The following is a 25,083-nucleotide window of genomic DNA, read 5'->3' as shown; positions in this document are numbered from 1 at the left end:
GAAATATTTGGACAGTGACACAATTTTCGCGAGTTGGGCTCTGCATGCCACCACATTGGATTTGAAATGAAATCTCTACAACAGAATTCAAGTGCAGATTGTAACGTTTAATTTGAAGGTTTGAACAAAAATATCTGATAGAAATTGTAGGAATTGTACACATTTCTTTACAAACACTCCACATTTTAGGAGGTCAAAAGTAATTGGACAAATAAACCAAACCCAAACAAAATATTTTTATTTTCAATATTTTGTTGCGAATCCTTTGGAGGCAATCACTGCCTTAAGTCTGGAACCCATGGACATCACCAAACGCTGGGTTTCCTCCTTCTTAATGCTTTGCCAGGCCTTTACAGCCGCAGCCTTCAGGTCTTGCTTGTTTGTGGGTCTTTCCGTCTTAAGTCTGGATTTGAGCAAGTGAAATGCATGCTCAATTGGGTTAAGATCTGGTGATTGACTTGGCCATTGCAGAATGTTCCACTTTTTTGCACTCATGAACTCCTGGGTAGCTTTGGCTGTATGCTTGGGGTCATTGTCCATCTGTACTATGAAGCGCCGTCCGATCAACTTTGCGGCATTTGCCTGAATCTGGGCTGAAAGTCTATCCCGGTACACTTCAGAATTCATCCGGCTACTCTTGTCTGCTGTTATGTCATCAATAAACACAAGTGACCCAGTGCCATTGAAAGCCATGCATGTCCATGCCATCACGTTGCCTCCACCATGTTTTACAGAGGATGTGGTGTGCCTTGGATCATGTGCCGTTCCCTTTCTTCTCCAAACTTTTTTCTTCCCATCATTCTGGTACAGGTTGATCTTTGTCTCATCTGTCCATAGAATACTTTTCCAGAACTGAGCTGGCTTCATGAGGTGTTTTTCAGCAAATTTAAGTTTAACTCTGGCCTGTCTATTTTTGGAATTGATGAATGGTTTGCATCTAGATGTGAACCCTTTGTATTTACTTTCATGGAGTCTTCTCTTTACTGTTGACTTAGAGACAGATACACCTACTTCACTGAGAGTGTTCTGGACTTCAGTTGATGTTGTGAACGGGTTCTTCACCAAAGAAAGTATGCGGCGATCATCCACCACTGTTGTCATCCGTGGACGCCAGGCCTTTTTGAGTTCCCAAGCTCACCAGTCAATTCCTTTTTTCTCAGAATGTACCCGACTGTTGATTTTGCTACTCCAAGCATGTCTGCTATCTCTCTGATGGATTTTTTCTTTTTTTTCAGCCTCAGGATGTTCTGCTTCACCTCAATTGAGAGTTCCTTAGACCGCATGTTGTCTGGTCACAGCAACAGCTTCCAAATGCAAAACCACACACCTGTAATCAACCCCAGACCTTTTAACTACTTCATTGATTACAGGTTAACAAGGGAGATGCCTTCAGAGTTAATTGCAGCCCTTAGAGTCCCTTGTCCAATTACTTTTGGTCCCTTTAAAAAGAGGAGGCTATGCATTACAAAGCTATGATTCCTAAACCCTTTCTCCGATTTGGATGTGAAAACTCTCAGATTGCAGCTGGGAGTGTGCACTTTCAGCCCATATTATATATATAATTGTATTTCTGAACATGTTTTTGTAAACCGCTAAAATAACAAAACTTGTGTCACTGTCCAAATATTTCTGGACCTAACTGTACACATCTCTGAGTAGTGCAGTCTGAAGTGTTGGCCCATTGTGGCCACCGCTCAGCCTTTTTTGCTTCTGGTTCTAAATGTTGAGATTTATGTACTTGATATGTTGTGGCAGTTGTTGCTCTTCTTGAGTTGGACCACTGCCAGGCTGTGTAAATCATCCACCCAGTGTTCACATTGAAGTGTTTGTACTCTCTTAAATCTGGTTATTTATAAGGGGAGCAGGTTCGCTTATCTACCCACTGTTTGTCTTTTCTCAAGCGGGACAGAAATTAACCTGTGAACTGTATCTTTTGAATTTATAAATGGATTGAGTTTCCTTATATTATTTTCAACACAAGAATGTCTTATGTGCTCCAACTTCATATGGTAATCTTCATTTTTCCTTCTGTTTTAGGTGTCGGCCACCTTCGCTGCCAGCCTTGTAACCAGCCCTGCTATAGGTGCCTATTTGTCTCGTGCTTACAGTGACACACTGGTAGTGGTTCTAGCCTCTGGTGTGGCACTCTTAGACATTGGCTTTATCCTGTTTGCTGTTCCTGAATCACTACCTGAAGAAATGAGGCCAGTATCCTGGGGGGCACCAATATCTTGGGAGCAAGCTGACCCATTTGCGGTAAGAATGAAATTGTCGTTTGTCAGCATATGTAAAGTTATAATTTCTCAAATTACCGCACCAGTGTGTGTGTAAAGGAAATGAACCAAAACTGTATATTCAAATGTATTACTACCTGAACAAGTAAAACCAGACATGTAGGGTTTTTCTTAATAGGCAATCTCGCAGAACAGCCCATACTGCCCTTTTGTTTGTTTTTTTTATTATAATATAGGCTACCCAAAATACACCCATTTTTTATCCATAAACTGACACTGCAGTCTCTAAAGCAGGATTGTACATTTTGGTTTGTAGGTTTCTGAGCTACGTTAAAACTTAGAGCAACATACCGCTTTAACAGTATATGCCATAAATATCCGATCTGCAGGGGTTTACCTTGCTGGAAGTTTTACTTAATTGCAGAATGGAAGTTTTTTTGTTCATTTGACACTATAGTAAAAAATGTCTATGTACACAAAAGCACAGCGATTCCCGTTTTTAATATATGCTAATTCGGTAAACCAGCAAGTGTTTATATCCTTCATAATCTACCATGTTTCCCCGAAAATAAGACCTGGTCTTATAATATTTTTTGCTCTGAAAAATGGGCTAGGGCTTATTTTCAGGGGATGCCTTATCTTATTTCCATGAACAAGAATCCACATTTATACTTGAACAAAAAAAATCAACATTTATTCAAATATAGTCATATCACAACTCTCCAAACTCTGTGTAACACACATATCTAATTATCTATTTCATTATTACACCTCTTATCTATATATCTACCCATCCATATAACTATCTGTATCACATATATTATCTATTTATCTCTTACACACACACTGCACATACCCGCCTGTCTCCTCTTCAGCTTTAGATTCCTGCAATGACCTATGGTCACATGATGGATGTCTGAGAGGTCCTGAAACCACGTTATCATCATATAAACCCTGGAGCCCCTATGAGAATGGGGGCCCAGTAAAATTTTCCAGTTTGCTCTCCCATACCCCTTCTACCAGTTCTGCGTATCAGCCTTTCTCGTCTTCAGATCTTGTAGACGACTGCAATTTAAGAGGCACAATCTAAACCTCGGAATAAATTGCTTGGGTCCCTTAGCGAGTGGGGCCATGATAAATTGGAAGTTTGACTCCCCCTATCGCCGGCCCTGACTGTAACTAGGGCTTATTTTTGGAGTAGGGCTTATATTTCAGCATACTGCCAAAATCCTGTAAAATCATGATAGGGCTTATTTTCGGGGTAGGTCTTCTTTTCGAGGAAACACGGTATCATGGAGAGACATTTATCACAAAAATCTTTTCCTCTCTGGAGTACTGGACAGCAAGGAGTGCCATAGATGGCTGGTGGCCACAAAGGATGGAATTGCAGGCCACATATGGCTTCTGACCCATGTGTTCCCTGCTAACGGAACCTAGGGAAGGTTTGTTAGTCTTTGTGATCTATTCTCAATATGGACAATACTTTACTGCAGAATCAGCACCATTCAGATGTAGACAACACATTTTCCTTATGTGAATATATCATAATGTTGAAGCAGATACAAATCCATGTTATTTTTACAGAAACAAGCTTCTTTAGAGAATACCAAGACACACAGTGTTGTCAAACTTTACTGTCAGTGACCATTTTTAAACTGATGCATACTAGACAAAGTATATAAAGCATGAAAAATTAACTACTATAATAATAACATTTGGAAGTTTCCCTGATGATGCAGTCTTCTTGTCAGCGAACTACTGCAGCAGTAATTTATGAATGGGGCATACGTTGCTCCAAGAGCAGCGCAAAACTCTGAGGTAGCCTTTGCTGGGTCTGTGGGGACACTGGAAGGTGCATATGCCTCCAATTACAATTCTTAATCAGTCTATTCTTTAAAAAAATATATTGTCATGCTATGCATTTGGAAATACTGAGCGAATGGCGAAAAGGGAGGGGGAAATAGTGACCCTTATAACAGTCTGCTGGCTCCCCTGACGTCCCTGAGATCTGCATAGGTGCAGAACCTGATGCCTGGCCCTGGCTGACCCTGAACTGGGCCCTAGGTAATGAACGGGCGGGATTACCGTGAATCAACCCCACTAGGTCCTAAAGTAAACAAACAACTTATCTCCAAGATGACTTAGGAAGATGAACAGCAACATACAACAAAGTTTCTTCAGATGATTACAAGCCGACTGCTTGCAGTCGTGACCGTATAGAAACTAGCTCTATCACCAGCAGCATACCAAAGGGAAATGCCGGTATTTCAAGACACAAAGGGTGAGGGATAATGATAGCTGAAAGGAAGAGATCTCCACAGGGTCCTAAAGGGGAAAGTGTAAACCCTAATAGAGAAGACACACACAACTCCATTCACACCACAGAGTAAATGATGGAATATCAAGAAGCAGTTTGTGCAGCCAAACACAGTGACCTTCTGCAACTGGACACCACAGGGTTGTCTGTCACCCGTGATACACATATGACCTATATGCATTACTGTCAACCCCTTTTTAATGTCCTCCTGATCAGTTCTATCTAAGCTGGAGGCTGGCAGTAGAGCAGTCAGCAAAGTCAAGGAGGCAGGGCTTAACAATGTTTTGTTCTATAGCAGGCAGGGCCTAACAGGAGGTGTCTCCTTAAGCTAGATGTATTCCAGCCACACACCGGATCAGGAGGAACATGGGCACATTACGCTGAGATTACTTGTTTGTTTTTTCTTATTCAAAGTTATTATGAAATATAGGGCCACAAAAATGGAAGAGCTATGAATTTTTTTATTTTTTTTTGCTATTTTCTGTATATGGTGTTTTTTAACCCCTGTACCCCAGAGCATGGTTTTCACCTTCCTGGCCAGGCCAATGTTTTTCAATTCTGACCAGTGTTATTTTGAGGTAACTGTGGAAGGCTTCAATATATTCCAGTGATTCTGAAATTGTACTGTAGGTTTGGGTTTTTTTGTGACCTATCATACATTGTTAGTGGTAAAATATGGCCAATATGATTTGCATCTATTTATGAAGATATAAAAAATGTGAACATTTCGCAGTTTTTAAACTTTTCATTTTTATGCCCTTAAACCAGATAGTTATACCACACAAAATAGTTACTAAATAACATTTGCAGCAGGTCTACTTTATACATTGTACATCAGCACCATTTATGAAACATCATTTTTTTTTTCTTTAGAAGGGTTCAAAGTTCATCAGCAATTTCTCATTTTTTCTATTTTAAAGTTTTATTGGTTTCAAAAAGAAAAGTAAACATACAGATAGATACATCGTCCAATATCAGTCGGTATTAGGTGTTATAGCATTGAAATAACATTAAAATAACATTGAAATAGAACTAGCCTTTACAGCAGGTCCAGGCCTGAGGCTCAACAATTGCACAACCTAGGGTAAGAAAAAAAAGAAAAAAAAAGGAAAACATTGGACAACGAGTCTTACCATAAACAAGAACTTATCAGATGGGCAGAGAGATGCACGGGGAAAGAGAAAAGTCAGAAAAGAAGAGACGGGTTTAGAATTAGAGTCAGTGAGTGGAGAGGTATAAAGAAAGACGTATGATGACCAGGACGGTGAATTCATCTGTTGAATCTAAAAGAGGAGGGTGAATGAATGTTCTCTAAGGGGTGGTACTTGCCAAGGAGTCTGAGCACCTGGAATCAATTAAAGCTAAGAACTTGGGGCCCGAGAGGAAGTCCTCCCACGTGAGCCATTTAGAGGCGGTTTCCACTATCTGCCCCCTCGACTGGGCCATCACCAACTCCATGCGGTGTACAGAGTTCACCTCTGTCGCCCATTCCTCCACAGTCGGTGGAGAGGGGTCCTTCCAGTGTCGCGGAATCACGGTCTTGGCGGCCTGAAGGAGAGGGCCCAAGAGGGATTTTTTATATTTTTTTTCTGAGATTTTAAACATAAATAGCAAGACTGCCTCGGGGCGACTAGGGACTATGGTCGCCGTGACCTCTTGAATGGCCGTCAAAACTTTGTTCCAAAAGGCCGTCAAGCTTGGACAGGACCACCATATATGGGTCATGGTGCCGCCCTGGGCCCCGCAACGCCAACATATATCCGGAACTTCGGGACACCACACATGAAGCGACGATGGGACCCTGTACCACCTGGTGAGGATCTTGTAGCATGTTTCCTGCATTCTAGTGGCTACCACGGACCTATGGGTCAGGCGGAAACAACGTTCCCACTGATCCCTAGGAAACGTCCTGTTGAGCTCTGCTTCCCACGCAGTACAGAAGCGGGGGAGTGAAATCTCCATCGCCTCTGTTAGGATCTTATAAATCCTTGAGGTGGCATGTCGAGTGTCAGGTGTTCCGGTACATATGCGCTCAAAGGGAGTTATAGGCGAGAGGTGCCCGGCGGCCTGTCCCAGTGTGGTTATGAAGTGTTTGAGTTGGGCATATTCAAAATGGAACCTCAGCCTGGGGTTCCCGCTTCCCACAATATCCGAGAGTGGGAGGAGAACTCCACCTGGGGCCACCTGGCCCAGTCTCAGGGGCCCCTGCTTAGTGCTGCCAAGAAATTTATTGGACGATGCACCTGGTAGAAAATCAGGGTTGTCCGTAAGTGGCATAAGGGGACCCCAGGGCTGGAGCAGGCGTTTGCTCAGTGGCAATGAGTGTACTGATTTCAATGTCTGTTTGGTGCTGTAGGACATTGCTATTTTATGTTTGGAGAGGCGTGGCCAGTTCCACGGCAGGGTTGGAACTGATAGGGAGCACATGTCGTGAGCCAGTCGAACCCAGAGTTTTGAATCGTGATTATGTAAAAGGTCCAGGACTCTGGTGTGGGCGGCCGCCAGGTAGTATCGCCTACAGCAGGGGAGCCCTGCTCCTCCCGCCCCTTTAGTTCTTGTCAGAACATTACTCCCAAGCCGGGGTCTCCTCTTAGTCCATACAAATTGGTTAAATAGGCGCTGTACCTTTGTCCAATAAGACGCTGGGATATGAACCGGAACCGTCTGAAGTAGGTAGAGCAGTCTAGGTAAGGCTGTCATCCTGAGGGCGCTGATCCTGCCAAACCACGAGAGGGTACCCCGACCCCAAGAGTCTAGGTCTCTCTCGAGCCTGGACAGGAAACCTAGGAAATTTAGTGAAAAAAGCCTGTCTATGTCAGATGGTATAATAATACCCAGGTATCCTATGCTACCATTGGGTGGCCATTTAAAGGGGAATTTTGGCTTCACGGCGTCTACGACGTCTTGGGGGAGGGATATATTCAGGGCTTCGGACTTGTCAAAATTGATTTTGAAGTTGGACCAACTGCTGAAGCGATTTAATTCCTGCATTAGGGATGGAAGAGAGGTAAGTGGATTTTGCAAGTATATGAGGAGATCATCTGCGAAAGCGGCACATTTATATTCTTGGTTTGCGATTTTGATTCCTTGTATGTCGGGGTTGAGACGAATGGCCGCTAGTAGGTGTTCCATTACTAAGATATAAAGTAGTGGGGATAGAGGGCATCCCTGCCGAGTCCCGTTATATATGTTAAAGGGCTTCGACAGGGTACCATTAATTTTCAAGTGGGCGTTCGGGGAGCGGTATAAGGCCAGGATTTTGGACAAGAAGGTTGGGCCGAAGCCGATGTGAGTCAGGGTCTAGGAGAGTGAGTGCCAAGAAATTCTATCAAATGCCTTTTCGGCGTCTAAAGATAGCAACATCATGGGGATTTTTTGGGTGCGGGTATGCTGAATCAGGTCTAGGGTTTTAAGGGTATTATCCCTAGCTTCCCTGCCGGGGACGAATCCAACCTGGTCCAGGTGCACCAGATCAGGCATAAGTGGATTGATTCTATTTGCGAGTAGCTTAGCGTATATTTTTAGGTCCACATTAAGCAATGATATTGGTCTAAAGCTACTGCACGCGGTGGGGTCCTTCCCGGGTTTTCTAAGTAGGGCCACATGAGCCGTCGTGGCATGGGGGGGGAATGGAAACTCATCTGAAATGATATTAAAGGAAAGGAGCATCAAGGGCGCAAGTTGTGCAGCGAATGTTTTATAGAATTTGGCAGGGAGTCCGTCTGGGCCTGGGCTCTTGTTGCCTGGTAAATTACCAATTACTGTCAGAACATCTTCTAGTAGGAAGGGGCGCTCAAGATCTACAGCTATGGTTCGGTTGAGGGGTTTGAAGGGGGAGGCCATTGAAGGGAGTTCGCCGTTTGCCTCGGGGGGACCAGGGGTCAGGTTATATAGTTTGGAATAGTAAGTGTGGAAGGTGTTGGAGATATCTGGGGTAGCATATAATACCGTATTTTTCGCTTTATAAGACGCACTTTTCCTCCCCAAATTTTGGGAGGAAAATGGGGGGTGCGTCTTATAAAGCGGTAGCGGGGGGGGGGGGGGTCCTGTCTGAGGCGATCGGGCGGGTGCCTGTGGCTGCATGCAAGCGGCCGGGTACCTGTACTTGCATGCAGCGGCAGCCGGGTACCCGTGGCTGTGTACGGGCGGCAGCGGGTGCTGTGTGGGGTCGGCAGCCAGGTACCTGTGCTTGCATGCGGTGGCAGACGGGTACCCATGGCTGTGTGCGGGCGGCAGCCGGGTGCTGTGTGCGAGCGGCAGTCGGGTGCCCGTGCAGGTACCCGGCTGCCGCCCTCACACAGTCACCCATCTGCCGCCCGCACACAGCCATGGGTACCCGGCTGCCACCGCACGCAAGCACAGGTACCCGGCGGCTTGTACGCAGAGTGGGCGGGCAGCCTGCTGGCTGCCACTCTGTGCATGCGGGGCGGGCGGCTGTGCAGCTTACCAGTTGTCCGCGGTCCCACTTTCAAATGATGGCGCCGGTGGAGCTCTTGGATGAGAGCTCCATCTGCGCACGCGCTGCTCCGGGAGTCAGCGCGTGCGCAGATGGAGCCCTTGGATGAGAGCTCCATCTGCGCATGCGTCGCTCCGGGCGCCATTACTTGAATCGGGACCGCGGACACACTCCACCACTGAGCCGTCGCCGCCGCTCCCACCACTGAGCCGCCGCCGCTGCCACCACTGAACCGGGACCGCGGACACACGCCACCACTGAGCAGTCCCTGCCGCTGCCACCACTGAGCAGTTGCCGCCGCTCCCACCACTGAGCCGCTGCCACCACTGAACCGGGACCGCGGACACACGCCACCACTGAGCAGTCCCTGCCGCTGCCACCACTGAGCAGTTGCCGCCGCTCCCACCACTGAGCCGCCGCCGCTGCCACCACTGAACCGGGACCGCGGACACACGCCACCACTGAGCAGTCCCTGCCGCTGCCACCACTGAGCAGTTACCGCCGCTCCCACCACTGAGCCGTCGCCGCCACTCCCACCACTGAGCCGTCGCCGCCACTGCCACCACTGAACCGGGACCGCGGACACACTCCACCACTGAGCAGTCCCTGCCACCACTGAGCAGTCGCCGCCGCCGCTGCCACCACTGAACCGGGACCGCGGACACTCACTGCACCGGCCTGCTGCACGGCTCACACGCCACGGCTGCTGCCGCCACCACGGACCCCACGGATCCTGCCACCGCGGATGCCACCGCGCCTGCAACCACGGACGCCACGGCACCTGCAACCACGGACCCCGCTGCCACTGACCTGCCGCGCCTGCCAGCACAACCTGTGCCTCCTGTGACCCCGCTTCACCACCACTGCTGCCCCCCTCCGGTAAGAGAACACCGGAGTATAAGACGGACCCCATTTTTCTTTTTTTTACCTTTTTTTATGTCTAAGTTTGGGGTGCGTCTTATATTCCAGTGCGTCTTATAAAGCGAAAAATACGGTAATTCGTCTCGGGAATTCTTTATGCAGGGAATTAGAGTGTGGGCTTTCCCCTCTTTTAGTGCGTTGGCCAGCAGTCTGCCCGGCTTGTCCCCAAACTCGTAGAATTTTCCCCTCCCCACCTGTAATAGGCGCTGGTATGATGAGTCTAACATTTTCTTGACCTCCAGTCTAGCTTGTAGGAGGGTCTGTAGGGTGGTAGCCGATAAGGCCCACTTGTGAACGAGCTCCAGGTCTGAGACCTTACGGAGGGCATCTACCAAGTTCTGAGCCTTCTCTTTTTTAATGCGAGCTCCGTGCTGGATGAAAATGCCCCTCAAGACGCACTTCAACGCTTCCCATTTAAATGTGGGAGCTGTGTCGTCTGCTAGATGATCTTCTGAAAAATGAGTGATAGCAGTCTGCACCTCAGAGGTGCATAGCTCGTCCAGAAGCAAGGCCTCATTAAGCCGCCATGATCCCCTAGGGGCCGGGAGAGAAGGAACTTCAACCTCGCAGTACACCGGCGCATGGTCCGACCACAATATGTTGCCTATTCTAGCCTGTCTGACCCAGGGGAGAGCATTGTGCTGTAGAAAAATGTAGTCTATGCGACTATATGAATCTTGAGTGTGGGAGTAAAAACTATAATCCCTATCTGACGGGTGTGCTATTCTCCATGTATCGAACAGCTGAATGCTCAATAGGGTTTTTTTTATACGTTTAATTGTGGCATATGATATACTAGATTTCCCTTTAGAGTTATCTAATGTGGGATCAAGAGTGACATTAAGATCGCTACATAGCATTGCTGTGCCTCGTATCAAGGGGGTCGCAGTGCCAACAAGGCCAGCTATGAAGTCATCCTGTTTCTGGTTTGGGGCATACGCATTTATTATCGTGAAAGTTTGGTCTCCGGCTATCAGTGAGAGGATAATGTATCGTCCCAGGCTGTCCGGTGTGCAATTTATAATTTGATGAGGGAAAGATTTATGAATGGCAATCGCCACTCCCTTAGAACGCGACTCTGGGTTGTCAGAGAAAAACCAGGTCTGATAGTATTTGTTCTTTATGACCGGGGTATGTCCCTTTTTGAAATGTGTTTCCTGAAAACATATTATTTTCACCTTATGCTTATGGAAATGGTAAAGGATCTGTGCTCTTTTCTCCGGTACATTCAGACCCTTGGCATTGAAGGATACTATTGTCAGGTTGGCCATCTGTAAAAGAATAAAAAGTTATAGATGCATGAGATGTAAAGACGGACTAATCCGTCCCGGCCATCGACAGGAAAGAGGAAGTACGGTGTGACCCGTGGAAGGTAGGAAAAGAATAGAAGTAGAGGTAGAAGGAACCGCAAGGGAGGAGCCCCTGCATTAACTCGTAATTGAAGACAGGATTTCCAGAGGAACAATAGCAATGTGGGTAGAAAGGACAGCAGGGGTAGAGCCCCTACATATAACACTAATTGAGAACAAACGTTCTTGGGGAGCATGTCCGCTCTACTTGGGCAGGACAGAGGATCCCGACCTATTAGGGGGAGAAAAAAGTCAGACATAGCCTGTCGCGGCTCCATAGTAAACTGCAAACATTGGGTATAACCCTAAACACTGGCACAGATAACAAAAAGATTTGGGCATAAAGGGCCTTAGATGGGCATTGAAATAACAGGAAAAGTCATTCAACTTAATTAACCAGATGTGTAATGTACTGAGTGGGTTCTACCAGCCTCTGCAGCTGTTTAGTTCAATTAACGTGGTCTTCCCATTCTGCGACCGCGGGGCCCTCTCGGTGGTAGGCCTCCTGCTGAGCCAGGGGCCCGGGATGGAGGCAAAAGGGCAGGGCGCTTTCCCGGTGCCCACGGCTGAAGCAAGGTGGTGGGCCATTGAGGGATGGTAATTGGGGGTAGACCCAGATTTGAGATGAAGAGTGGGAGGTCCTCCGGGGATCTCAGGACCCACCACCTCGAGTCTTTTTGTACTGACAGTGAAAAAGGGAAGCCCCAACGAAACAGGAGCCCTCTTTCTTTAAGCATGTCCAGCAGAGGCTTTAGAGTGGCCCGCTGAGCCAATGTATGCCTTGACAGATCCGGCATAATGCGTATAGTAGAACCGTTATATGTTAAGAACTGTTTCTTCCGGGCTGCTTGGAGGATGGCTTCTTTTGCTGCAAAAAAGTGTACCCTACACACGACATCCCTGGGACGCGTGTCCCCTGGGTCCGGGGGACGTAGTGCCCTATGGGCTCTGTCAAGTTCCAGGGTGGCCCCAGGTGGCCTTTTCAACAAATTATTAAAAATTGAGATAAGAACTGAGGATATATCCGGGGCGGCGATTGACTCAGGCAGGCCCCTGATACGAAGATTATTTCTTCGATTTCTATTTTCCAAGTCGTCTACATGCTGTTGGAGAGCAAATAGCTGCTTGGACTGGTTTAGTATAGAGTCCTGCATAGTTTGGACATTGACTTGGGATGTTGATTGCTGATCTGCCAGAACATCTACCCTGTGGGTGAGGGAGGAGAGGTCTGACCGCAGCTGGGCAAATTCTTGCTTACATTCTGCTACCACTTGGTTGGCTAGGGCTGCTATATCATTTTTGGTAGGAATGGATTGTAGGAGATATCTTATGTCTGCCAGGGATGCTGGGCGGTCTTCATTTATTATATTAGTAGTGAAGGATGATTCCTCGAAGGAACGTATAGAGTCCTGTAAAGCTGGGTCATATAGTAGTTGTGGGCTCCTGTGGGTATTTACGTTCCCACCGATGTTTGCCACAGTGGTGATCTGGCTAGTTGGGGAGCCTAGTGTCCCAGGCCCCTTGTTCCATTGCGGCCGAGCAGCTTCTGCCAGGCTCCCATCCGGTGGGCTGCCTTCCCAGGAAGAGCCCGTGGACCACCCTGTTGACGGGGCTGGGGATGACGGTTCCATGGGAGTGCCCCATGCTAGACCTTGGGGCCCTGGAGGCGAATGGGGTTCCCTTCCCCCTCCATTAGCTCCTGGGAGAGGAGGTGCTGCAAGGGGTGATAAATGGAGCACAATATCTGTGGAAACGTTGCTCCTGTCTGGACTGTGGCCCCCACCACTGCTCGGCCCCTCCATTAATGTCTGAGGGCCAGGAGACCCCACATTCAGCGCGGTGGGGCTGCCTGTCTGGCTTAACTCACCCACACCGGCGATGACAGCGGTGAGCCTCTCCGGGCGCAGCTTCACGGCTCCCTGGGGGCTCTGTAGTAGTGGCTGCTGATCAGGTGCTGCACCGGAGGCTGTCTGCACGTGGGTCGTGGAGCCGGGAGATACTGCGTCCAGGAAGGAGGCCTCTGGAGCGACGGTCCTTTGCCAGGTCTGGGAGATCGCCGCTTCTCGTAGAGATGGGGCAGGTGAGGCTGTCGCCGGCTTCTCCACTGAGGACTGTCCCTGCTGCGGCCGCAGAGCCCGGACCGGAGGTGAGCGGGCGCCATCTTGTAGTGGCGTCTCTGGGCTGTGTTTGCGGCCAGACTTCGGCTCCTCCACTGGACCATGTCCTTCACCTCCCAAGGGGGTCACAGCGACCGCTCCAGGATGCCGCGACTTCACCGCTGCACCGCGCGCCTCCACCACAGGCCCGGTACCAGCCGTGGGAGACATAGGCTGCAATTCCAGCTCCGGATGGGGCAAGGCGCCCGGGCCCTGAGGCTGGATAAGAAAGGGCCCAATTTTGCCCTGTGAGGTGGTGGGCTTCTTTGGGGTGCGGGCAGAAGCCTTTTTGCCCGTAGATTTGCCCATGATATGTGTTGGGCCAGTGTTTTTTGGGTTCTATAGAGAGGAGCTCTTGGAATCAGCGTCCTCACACGGCCATGTCTAGCTCCGCCCCCCCAATTTCTCATTTTTTCAATAAAATTTACAAAAACATTTTTTTTAGGAAGCACATCACATTTGAAGTGACTTTGAGAGGCCTAGGTGACAGAGAATACCCAAAAGTGACACCATTCTAGAAACTGCACCCCTCACTGCTCAAAACCACATCCAAGAAGTTTATTAACCCTTCAGGTGCTTCACAGGAATTAAAGCAATGTGGAAGGAAAAAAAATAAAAATTTTTATTTTTTCCCACAAAAAATATTTCTTTATCCCTAAATTTTACATTTTCACATGGCTAACAGGAGAAACTAGACTGTACAATTTGATCATGAGTAGATCTCTAAAGAGGCTGTACTTGGAGCAGTCAACCATTGCTCCCAAATTTTAATGAAAACTTTTAATGCATTTTTTTTAAATGTATGTTCATCTTCCCAAGCAAATAGTTGTATTTATTGTAGATTTGAATTCCTCAATTGTTAGTGCCTACAACTTTCTAGCTTTGAACAGCACCCTGGGGATGGCTATTGCCATTGGAGAAAAGGCATGAGTATGCATAACATTGGATCTAGTTGTAAATGTCCCCTAAAAATCTCTTCTACTAGGGAGGCCACCCCATTCCATTATCTCCCTCTACCCAGACACTCCCACGTCATGTGCATTAAGTGAGTCCCACAAAGTCCACATCTTGGACATGAATCTGTGAGTTGTGTGCTCCGATTTTAAGCAGCATACTAGGCATTTTATACACTCTAAGAAGGATGATTTCGAACAACATCTACTACTCAGATAGGGATAGTATAGGGTGTTAATTCTAGTATCATTATATATAGGGCCCACATCGTCCAAGAAGTAGATCGAGGCATTCGGAACAGGCAGGCTACCATCATCCTTTTGCAGAGTTTCTAATATCCACATCGGGATATTATGGACAAAGTAGAAAAGTTGAGGGATGAGAACCATTTTTATAAAGATTACTTCTCCCAACTGGTGGCGTTGGAAACTGACACTATGTGCCTATTTTGGTTCTAAATTTCAATAACAAAGGGGCTAAGTTAAGTGAATAGTATTTCTGAGCCATAGCAGAAAACATTACCCCTAAGTATTTAAAAGTATTTACTCCCTACTATTACTAGTTCACTGGAATAGTCAACTGACATGAGAACTGATTTGTTCTACCGTAATTAATAGGCCGACCACTTCCCAAATGTTTTTACTTGGATCCATCACTGGACCAATAGATGTAGTCAGATTTACCGAAAAAGGAACATGTCGTCATCTGCATACAAGGAGATCCTCATTTCCGAACACACACATGGGAAGCCCGTAATGTCAGAAGAAGCATGTACCAGGCAGGCTAATGGTTCTATGGCTATAGCGAAGAGAAGGAGGGCCGTGGAAGCCCTGCCTTTTCAACTTTCCAATGTGAAGATGTCTGACACATGAGTGTTCACATGGAGCTATGCCCTAGGAGAGCCATATGATAGCCAAATAATTGCAATACATTTATCACTGAACCCCATACCTTTCAAGACTGCCCAGGGAAACTTTCACTTGAAGCTGTCAAATGCCTTGGCAACATCAAGGGAGAGAATAGCCCTTGTCCCAATAGAATCTGAACTCAAATGCAGACCCATATATAACCATCTTAAATTAACTCGTGTAGATTTGTTTGACATAAAGCCAGTTTGATCTTCATGGATCTCTTTAGTAATTACCCTAGACAGGGGGGTAACGACCACGGTCGTATAGGTCGCCAATGCGACTGGGCCCAACAGGTTGGGGGCCCACCCTGCAGATTAGCAGCCAGCTTCTCTCTGTGAGAGAGGAGCTGCACTGTTCTTTGGCAGACTATATGGCCTGTGAGTCAGGGGGGGCCGGTGGTGGCGGCATCAGGCCCCCCTCACCAGTCTTCCCCCACAGCAATTATAAAGCATTGAGCTGTGCCGCTCCATATTTCATCATTGTTCCCCTGTGCCTGCACGGTGACATCACCCCTGTGCGACCGCTGTGCTGAGGCATGCAGAGCGCAGGGCGGGAGGATGCTGACCGGAGCAGCGTGGAAACAAGGAGAGAGGTGAGGACAGAGTAGCGGGGAAACAAGGAGAGGTGAGAACTTGTTTGTTGTATTTGTTTTTTTTGGTTATTTTCTTTTATTTTAAATCAGTGAGTACACTGTGGCCAGAGGCCTAGGGGGATGCATTATACATGGAGATCTGGGGGGCTGGCTGCATTATACATGGGGGGGACTGGGGGCTGGCTGCATTATACATGGGGCTGGCTGCATTATACATGGAGGTCGGGGGGGGGGGGGGGGGCTCCATAATACAACATGAAAGACACCTTGCACATGGACTATAGAGGTGCATTATACATGGAGGCCTAGGTGGCTGCATTATACATGGTCTGTGGGGCTGCATTATACGAAATGAAGGACTCCTTATACATGGAGTATAGGGGTGCATTATACATGGAGTATGGGGGTGCATTGTAAAACATGGAGGGCTATGTGGTGCAGTATAATATATGGAGTACTATGGGGTGCATTATAATATATGGAGAACTATGTGGTGAATTATAATACATGGGAAAACTATGGGAAATGCATTAAAATACATGGAGGACTATGGGGGTGCATTATAATATATAGAGGACTATGTGGTGCAGTATAAAATATGGAGTGTTATGTGGGACCCTTTATACTATATGGAAGGCTATGTTGGTTCCATTATTGTATTTGTAGAACTATATACCAGGGGGGACAAAGATACAAGCAGGGGATGGGAACGTTTTGTGCTGAGGGAAAAAGGCTTTTTCTCACATCACCCAGCTTTCCCATGCTCTGCTATACATCTTCTCTCAGCAGAGCATGGGGAAGCTGGGTGCCGAGGACAAGATGGATATCAGAACATAGGAAAGCTGGGTACTGATAGAGGGGGTTCAGATCATGGGAAACATGGGTGCTGAGGATAAGAGCCAAGTGTCAGCGTCATTATCCTGTACCCCAAGTGTCGGTGTACATGGAGAGTGGGGCCCCAGGTCCAAAGTTTGCACTGGGCCCATCAAACTAAATACACCACTGACCCTAGATAACATGTTGGCTAAAATCTAAGTCAGTATTTTGATGTCAGTTGGGAGAAGAGAAATAGGCCTATAGGAATTAAGTAGACATGGCTGTTTCCCAGGTTTTAACAATAAAACCACTACAGCTTTCTTTGAGTGTGGAAGATAACAAAGACTGATGGACTCTTCAAAAATGGTTATAATAATAACAATCTTTATTTATATATAACACCAACATATACCGCAGCACTTTACAACTGAAGTTCATATACAAACACACATAAGTAGCAGTTATAGAAGATAAAATAATTAAAGCAAAAATAAAGACAACCCTGTTATAAGAGCTTACAATCTACAATGGAGTGAGGTGGGGGTTACACAAGGTTCAAGTGCTTATTTACAACAACGGTCCAGCCATCTCCAAAAAATGGGGGATAGATAAAGACTGCATGAACCAGTCATCATCTAAACTTTGTAACGCTTTGGGTACAGTGAAGTTTGAGGGAGAATTAATATTCTGAGAAATAGTGGAGAGGATATAAAATAATTTACTTTAATTAGGGAGTGTGATAGGCCACCCTAAAAAGATATATTGTTAGGGGGCGTCTGAAGCTGTGCAAGTTGTGGGCCGTCCTAATTCTTGGGGTAGAGCATTTCAGAGGACTGGCGCAGCTCGGGAGAAGTCTTCGAGTTGGGAGTGGGAGGTTCGGATTAGTGTGGATGGTAGTCGAGAGTCGTTTGCGGAGCATAGTTAAAGGGTAGGGTGATAGACAGAGAGGAGGGTGGAGATATAGGAGGGTGCCGCATTGTGGAGAGCTCTGTGGGTGAGAACTAGCTATTTAAATTGGATCCTATAATGTATGGGCAGCCAGTACAATGACTGGCACAGAGCGGTAGCGTCTGAATATCAATTAGCCAGATAGGTGACCCTGGCTGCAGCATTAAGGATGGACTGTAGAGGAGAAAATCTAGTGAGGGTGGGGAGACCAATTAATAGAGAATTGCAGTAATCAAGGCAGGGATGGATTAGGGCCAAAATGAGGGTTTTTGTAGTTTCCATGGTGAGAAAGGGGTGGATTCTAGAGATGTTCTTGAGGTACAGGTGACAAGAGTGGGCGAGAGATTGTATATAGGAGGTGAAGGAGAGATCGGTGTACAGTATAACACCCAGACAGCGAGCCTGCAGCCTAGGCGTTATCGTGGTGCTGCACACAGAGGGGGAGATGTTAAATTTAGGAAGGTAAGTAGATGAAGGCAGTCGAAGTTCAGTTTTGCAAAGGTGAAGTTTACGATAGAGAGCAGACATGATGTTTGAAACTGCAGCCAAACAGCCACTGGTATTCTGTAATTCAGCGGGGGTGAGCTCAGGGGATGAAGGGGATATTTGTGTCATCAGCATCATTTGCTGATTGTCTGCCCAATTGGGGCAGTGTAGAGAGAGAAGAGTTACAAGGTCTGAACCTTGAGGGACGCCAACAGCAAGCGGGAGAGAAGACTATGTGGAGCCAGCAAATATGATATGTTTTAAATAACTCCCCTTGTAAGCCATCAGAACCTGGGGCCTTCATGTTTTGCACCAATTGAATTGCTTGCTCCCATTCTTCAAATGTGATGGATTTTTGCACTATAGCCCTATTTTCATTTAGTAGTTGTGACCATGACAGATTTTCAGGAAAATCCTCAATTTCCTCAATTTAGGCATCACTTTTAATGAAATGGAGAGTAGTAATTATATAGATTTTGAAGAATACCTTCATCATCCATAGCTATTTCACTGTCACGCTAGGTACGGGAAGTACAAAGCGAGTGGCCAAAGGGAAGGGATGAGGACCATTTTGTTTAGGGAAAGTTGAGATTGTGACCCCTGACCAAACCTAGTGCTGGTCCTTGGGGTCCCACACCACCCTAGATATGTTCTGCACCAATGTGCTGAGCTGGATACCTGATTCTAGGTATCCCTAGTGCTGGACCCTAAATACTCAACGGGTGGGATGAGGTCTTGTCAACCCGACTAAATGCTAAAGGAGGACACACCAGGGAAAAAGCATGAAATACTTATCCACAGATGACTCAGGTTTGAGTTCAGCAAAGCTTCAGCAGCAATACTACAGATGAAAGCAAGCCACCTGCTTGTAACCAGAGCTAGAATGAATTGAATAATATCACCAGCATAAGTCCAGGGAAGAAGGGAGTATTTAAGCACCAAGAGAATACAGATGATCAGCAGCTGGGTGGAAGGCGAGCTCCTGCTAGGCCTAAAAGGGGGAGAGATGTAAATCCTGCAATAAAGCTACCTATTACATTGAATACTAACATCAGGAACAATAGAAAGTCATTGAGCATTTTGCACAGCCAAACGCTGTGACCTTCTATTGCCAGAAACCACATGACTGTCACCTGTGACAGTCACAATTTTCCGAAATTTGTCTATATTTATACGAAACCTCATTTGCTCTTTAACAATAGTTGCTTAAATGTGACCAGCACTTTCACCTTCTGTAAAGTATGTCTGTTTTGCGTCAAATCTTAGTTATGTCGCTAGACAAACAAAATGATCCTTCAATAGTTTTTGGGTTATTTTAACCCCTTTACAACCAAGGACGTAACTGTACGTCTTTGGTCGCCTCCCAGTTACCACGGGCTCCAGCGGCAAGCCCTCGGTAATCCCATCACATCTCTGTGTGTCTAAGAAGTGCAGGTGGATTGGAGATCCACCCCCGCCTGTTAACCCCTTAGATCGCACTGTCATATACTGACCGCATAATTTAGATGGCCACAACTGGGATTGTGCTGCTCCCTGCCCGATAACTGCGACCCCATGACATGATCACGTGGCGGCAATGTGTTGTCATGGCAGCACGGGGTCAGCTGCTGACCCCTGACACTACTGTGACTCACTTCCTGTGAGAGCCAACAGAGCGCCGGCACTCACAGGAAAGCAGCATTTCTCTTGATCAGAGTGATGCTGCTCTGATCAGGAGAAATGCACAGGCGATTGGACTTTGCAGTGATAAAGTCCACTAGGGGGACTAGGGAAATAAAAAATGTAAAAAGAAAAATAATTCTGAAAAATAAAAAAAAAACTAAGTTCTAGTCATCTCCCTCTTTTGCCCCATTGAAAATAAAAACAGTTAAAAAAATATACATCTATTTGGGCATTTCTCACACAGTGATACCAATCTATCAAAATATACAATCAATTAATCTGATAGGTACACGGCGTGGCAAAAAAAAATTCCAAATGCCCTTGATCCCAAAAAGTGAGACTGCTATGGGTCTTGGGAAATGGCGACAACAGCGCTACTTTTTTTTTCTTTTTTTTTTTCTAACCCCTTAGATAAAAGTAAAAGTATACATGTTTGGTATCGATGAACTTGTACCAAAGAGCTTTTATTCACAGTGTTCACTTTATGGTAAAATGATGTCAGTATGATGCCTCACTTTGCATCATACTGACACATCATTTTACCATAAAGTGAACACTCTGAATAAAATCTCCAAAAACTGTTGTGCATTTTTTTTTCAATTTCCCTGCACTTGGATTTTTTTCTCCTGTTTTCCAGTGCAACATATGGTAAAAGTAAAGGTTTCATTCAAAAGTACAACTCAAAAATGAAAAACTGAAAATTGCCCGGGGTGAAGGGGTTAAGATCCTTAGCTTTACTTGTAGCTGGGTCCAAAATACACTGCTCAAAAATTAACACTCAAATAACACATCCTAGATCTGAATGAATGAATGAATGAATGAATGAATGAAATATTCTCATTGAATATTTTTTTCTTTTCAAAGTTGAATGTGCTGACAACAAAATCACACAAAAATCAATGGAAATCAAATGTTTTAACCAATAAAGGCCTGGATTTGAAGACACATACAAAATGAAAGTTGAAACAAGTCAAAATGAGGCTCAGTATTGTGTGTGGCCTCCACGTGCCTGTATGACCTCCCTACAATACATGGGCATGCATCTGATGAGGTTGCGGAATGTCTCCTAAGGGATTTCCTCCCAGACCTGGACTAAAGCTTCCACCAACTCCTGGACAGTCTGTGGTGCAACGTGATGTTGGTGGATGGAGCAAGACATGATGTCCCAGATGTACCCAATCGGATTCAGGTCTGGGAAACGGGCGGGCCAGTCCATAGCTTCAATGCCTTAATCTTGCAGAAACTGCTGACACACTACAGCCACATGTGGACTGGCATTGTCCTGCATTAGGAGGAACCCAGGGCCAACCGCACGAGCATATGGTCTCACAAAGGGTCAGAGGATCTCATCTCAGTAAACTAATGGCAGTCAGGCTACCTCTGGCGAGCACATGGAGGGCTGTGCGGCCCTCCAAAGAAATGCTACCCCATACCATTACTGACCCACTGCCAAACTGGTCATGCTGAAGGATGTTGCAGACAGCAGATCGCTCTCCACAGTATCTCCAGACTCTGTCACGTCTGTCACATGTGCTCAGTGTGAACCTAATTTCATCTGTGAAGAGCACAGGGCGCCAGTGGCAAATTTGCCAATCCTGGTGTTCTATAGCAAATGCCAAGCGTCCTGCACGGTGTTGGGCAGTGAGCACAACCCCCATCTGTGGACGTCGGGCCCTCATGCCATCCTCATGGAGTCAGTTTTTTACAGTTTGTGCAGACACATGCACATTTGTGGTCTGCTGGAGGTCATTTTTCAGGGCTCTGGCAATGCTCCTCTTGTTCCTCCTTGCACAAAGGCGGAGGTATCGGTCCTGCTGCTGGGTTGTTGCCCTCCTACGGCCCCCTCCATGTCTCCTGGTGTGCTGGCCTGTCTCCTGGAAGCGCCTCCATTTTCTAGACACTACGCTGACAAACACGACAAACCTTTTTGCCACAGCTCGCAGTGATGTGCCATCCTGGATGAGCTGCACTACCTGTGCCACTTGTGTGGGTTGTAGAGTCAGTCTCACGCTACCACGAATGTGAGAGCACAACCAACATTCAAAAGTGACCAAAACATCAGCCAGAAAGCATTGTACTGAGATGTGGTCTGTGCTCCCCGCCTGCAGAAACACCCCTTTTTTGTGTGTGTCTTGATAATTGCCAATAATTTCCATCTGATGTTAATTCCATTTACACAACAGTATGTGAAATTGATTGTCAGTGTTGCGTCCTAAGTGGACAGTTTGATATCACAGAAGTTTGATTAACTTGGAGTTATATTTGATTGTGTTCCCTTTAATTTTTTTGAGCAGTGTATTTTCTGACTCTGATTGACAGACCACGTTTTGTAGTTTTTCTATGTATTCCCTTGTTTTGGATTTCCTTTTACTAATCTCATTTATGTACAACCCTCTAACAAATACTTTTATTGCATCCCAAACTAATAATATGGAAGTTGAACCTATGTTATCTAAAACGTATTCACCTAAACTCCTGCAAGGAGCCCCCAATGGTTTGGACTCAGAATGGGTTTAGTCGCCCCATTCTTCTAGTAACTAATCCGTCCAAACACATCTATAATGGTACCTGTAGGGATGAATGATCCAAAATGTTCCTGGGTAAATAATATATATTCAACATTTTTTACTAGCGACATATTCATGTTTTCAATAGCAAGTTTGATTCTAGAAAATGAGTGATAAGATGTGGAGTAACACACGGGAAGTACTAATTAGTGTTAGGATGTTTAACTCGCCGATAAAACTCTAGTTAACGAGATATGCAAAGATGTTTCACATATGGTTCCCAAGTGAAGTTTCTCCTAGTAAGGCCGGAGTCACACTTGCTATTGAAAAATCGGTCCGATTCTCATGGCAGAAAGTAGGACGATTTTTTTTCTCACTTGTCATCAGTGTGGTGTCAGTGTGCAATCCGCTTTTTCCTCAACAGCTGGTATTCATGTACTGTCATGTACAGGAGCATTTACAGTGTTCTGTTACATGATAGAAATGCATTGAAAAAAACTGATGTCACTAGGATGGTGTGTGTGCCGTCCGTGTGACATCCGCTTTTTGTTCTCGCACCCATAGACTTGCATTGGAGAGTCTCGCGCGAGAAACTCTTGAAATCGCAGCATGCTGCGTTTTTTTTTTTTTTTTTTTCCCTCAGTCCGATGTGGGCTGAGGAAAATATAGCAGATGGGAGCTGCCTCATTGATTAACATTGGTCCGAGCGCAATGCGAGTCTTTTTGCATTGCACTCGTGCGATTCAATCGCAAGTGTGACTCTGGTGCAGGGCGAATAGACTACAGATGTTTCGCGTGTCTAGCACGCTTCTACTGATCCACACCTCACCAGTAGAAGCGTGCTAGACAATCGAAACAACTGTAGTCGATTTGCCCTGTTTTTTAAGGATTGTAAGTGCCCTTTTTTCATTTTTTTTTTATTTTTTTTATATTTTTTTAAAATATAACTGACTGTGCCTTGTTGAGACCCGGTCACTCTCAGCTCTTAGTCACATTGAGGCCTATTTTAGACCCATGGTAAGGTTTTTAATATTAGAGAGTGTAGGTACTGTCCCAACTGGGTACACCTTGTCGTTGGTGGGATGGCTTTATGCTTTTTTTGAACAGTGTTCACTAAGTACCCTATGTTTATATGCACTGTGCTTTTAAGTAATGATGGCCACTCGTTTTTCTTTACTTAGCTGCTTTTTTCTTGCCATAATACAAATTCTAACAGTCTATTCAGTAGGACTATCAGCTGTGTATCCACCAGATTTCTGCATAACACAACTGATGGTCCCAACCCCATTTATAAGGCAAGAAATCCCACTTATTAAACCTGACTGGGCACACCTATGAAGTGAGAACCATCTCTGGTGACTACCTCTTGAAGCTCATCAAGAGAATGCCAAGAGTGTGCAAAGCAGTAATCAAAGCAAAAGATGGCTACTTTGAAGAACCAAGAATCTAAGTCATATTTTCAGTTATTTCACACTTTTTTGTTAAGTATTTCATTCCACATGTGTTAATTCATAGTTTTGATGCCTACAATGTGAATCTACAATTTTCATAATCCTACAAATAAAACTCTTTGAACGAGGTGTGTCCAAACCTTTCGTCTGTACTGTGTATATATGTACAGTGTGTGTGTGTGTGTGTGTAATAAATATATATATATGTGTGTGTGTATATATATATATATATATATATATATATATATATATATATATATATATATATATATATATATATATATATATATATATATATATATATATATATATATATATAAATTTGTTGTGTGTAGTTGCCAAGTGTTTGTGTAGGGCGCTGTAAATGTTCTGGGTGTTCTCTGGGTGTGGGGGTGTGTGAGAGCGGTGGTGTTTGTATTGCGTTGTGTTGCGTTTGTGGAGCGCTGTGTGTCTGCAGTGTTGTGTGTGTGTGTTGCGCGGTTTGTGTGGGTGAGGGGTGCGTGTGTGTGTTTTGGGGGGAGGTATGTTTTGTGCAGGGTGTGTGTGTGTGTGTGTTGGAGGAGTAGTCCTGGGGAGAGAGGAGGATAATAGGAGAAGTAGTCCTGGGGGAGGATAATAGGAGGAGTAGTCCTGGGGAGAGAGGAGGATAATAGGAGGAGTAGTCCTGGGGGGAGAGGAGGATAATAGGAGGAGTAGTCCTGGGGGGAGAGGAGGATAATAAGAGGAGTAGTCCTGGGGGGAGAGGAGGATAATAGGAGGAGTAGTCCTGGGGGGAGAGGAGGGTAATAGGAGGAGTAGTCCTGGAGGGAGAGGAGGGTAATAGGAGGAGGAGTCCTGGGGGGAGAGGAGGGTAATAGGAGGAGTAGTCCTGGAGGGAGAGGAGGGTAATAGGAGGAGTAGTCCTGGGGGGAGAGGAGGATAATAGGAGTAGTCCTGGGGGGAGGAGGATAATAGGTGGAGTAGTCCTGGGGGGGAGGTGTATAGGTGCCCAATGCGTGCGTGGGGCGTGGCCGAGTTGAGCGGCCAATGCGACGGTTGTCACTGTAATGACGTCATTTTGGAGCAAGACAGACAGAATAAGGCAAATATTGTGATTTGAATATTGTGAATCACACACAGTGATTGTTTTGTTGGTCTACTAGGCATTGCTCCCACCCAGCCAGAATCCTACTCCACACTGATGAGGGGCAATACCCCGAAACAGCTGTATGTGGATGGATACCTGGCCTTGGTATTTCCCTTGTCATATCTTTAAACTTGTCAAAAAGTTGGATATTGACTAAAAGGGCCACTTAATATGGTGGTTATGGTGGTGTCCTAAAA

General features: G+C 45.9%; 1 protein-coding gene across 1 annotated transcript in view; it reads left to right on the top strand.

The window, feature by feature from the left end:
- Positions 1-25,083, top strand: part of LOC142317024 (hippocampus abundant transcript 1 protein-like) — a 118,314-nt gene that overhangs the window by 73,752 nt on the left and 19,479 nt on the right. Inside the window, exon 6 of the mRNA XM_075352912.1 lies at positions 2,038-2,256. Coding sequence (XP_075209027.1) covers positions 2,038-2,256 — 219 coding nt within the window. The remainder of the gene's footprint in view (positions 1-2,037; positions 2,257-25,083) is intronic.

The sequence above is a fragment of the Anomaloglossus baeobatrachus genome, chromosome 1 (genome assembly GCF_048569485.1).
Source record: "Anomaloglossus baeobatrachus isolate aAnoBae1 chromosome 1, aAnoBae1.hap1, whole genome shotgun sequence".
Classification (NCBI taxonomy): domain Eukaryota; kingdom Metazoa; phylum Chordata; class Amphibia; order Anura; family Aromobatidae; genus Anomaloglossus; species Anomaloglossus baeobatrachus.
This window is presented reverse-complemented; position numbering and strand designations above follow the sequence as displayed.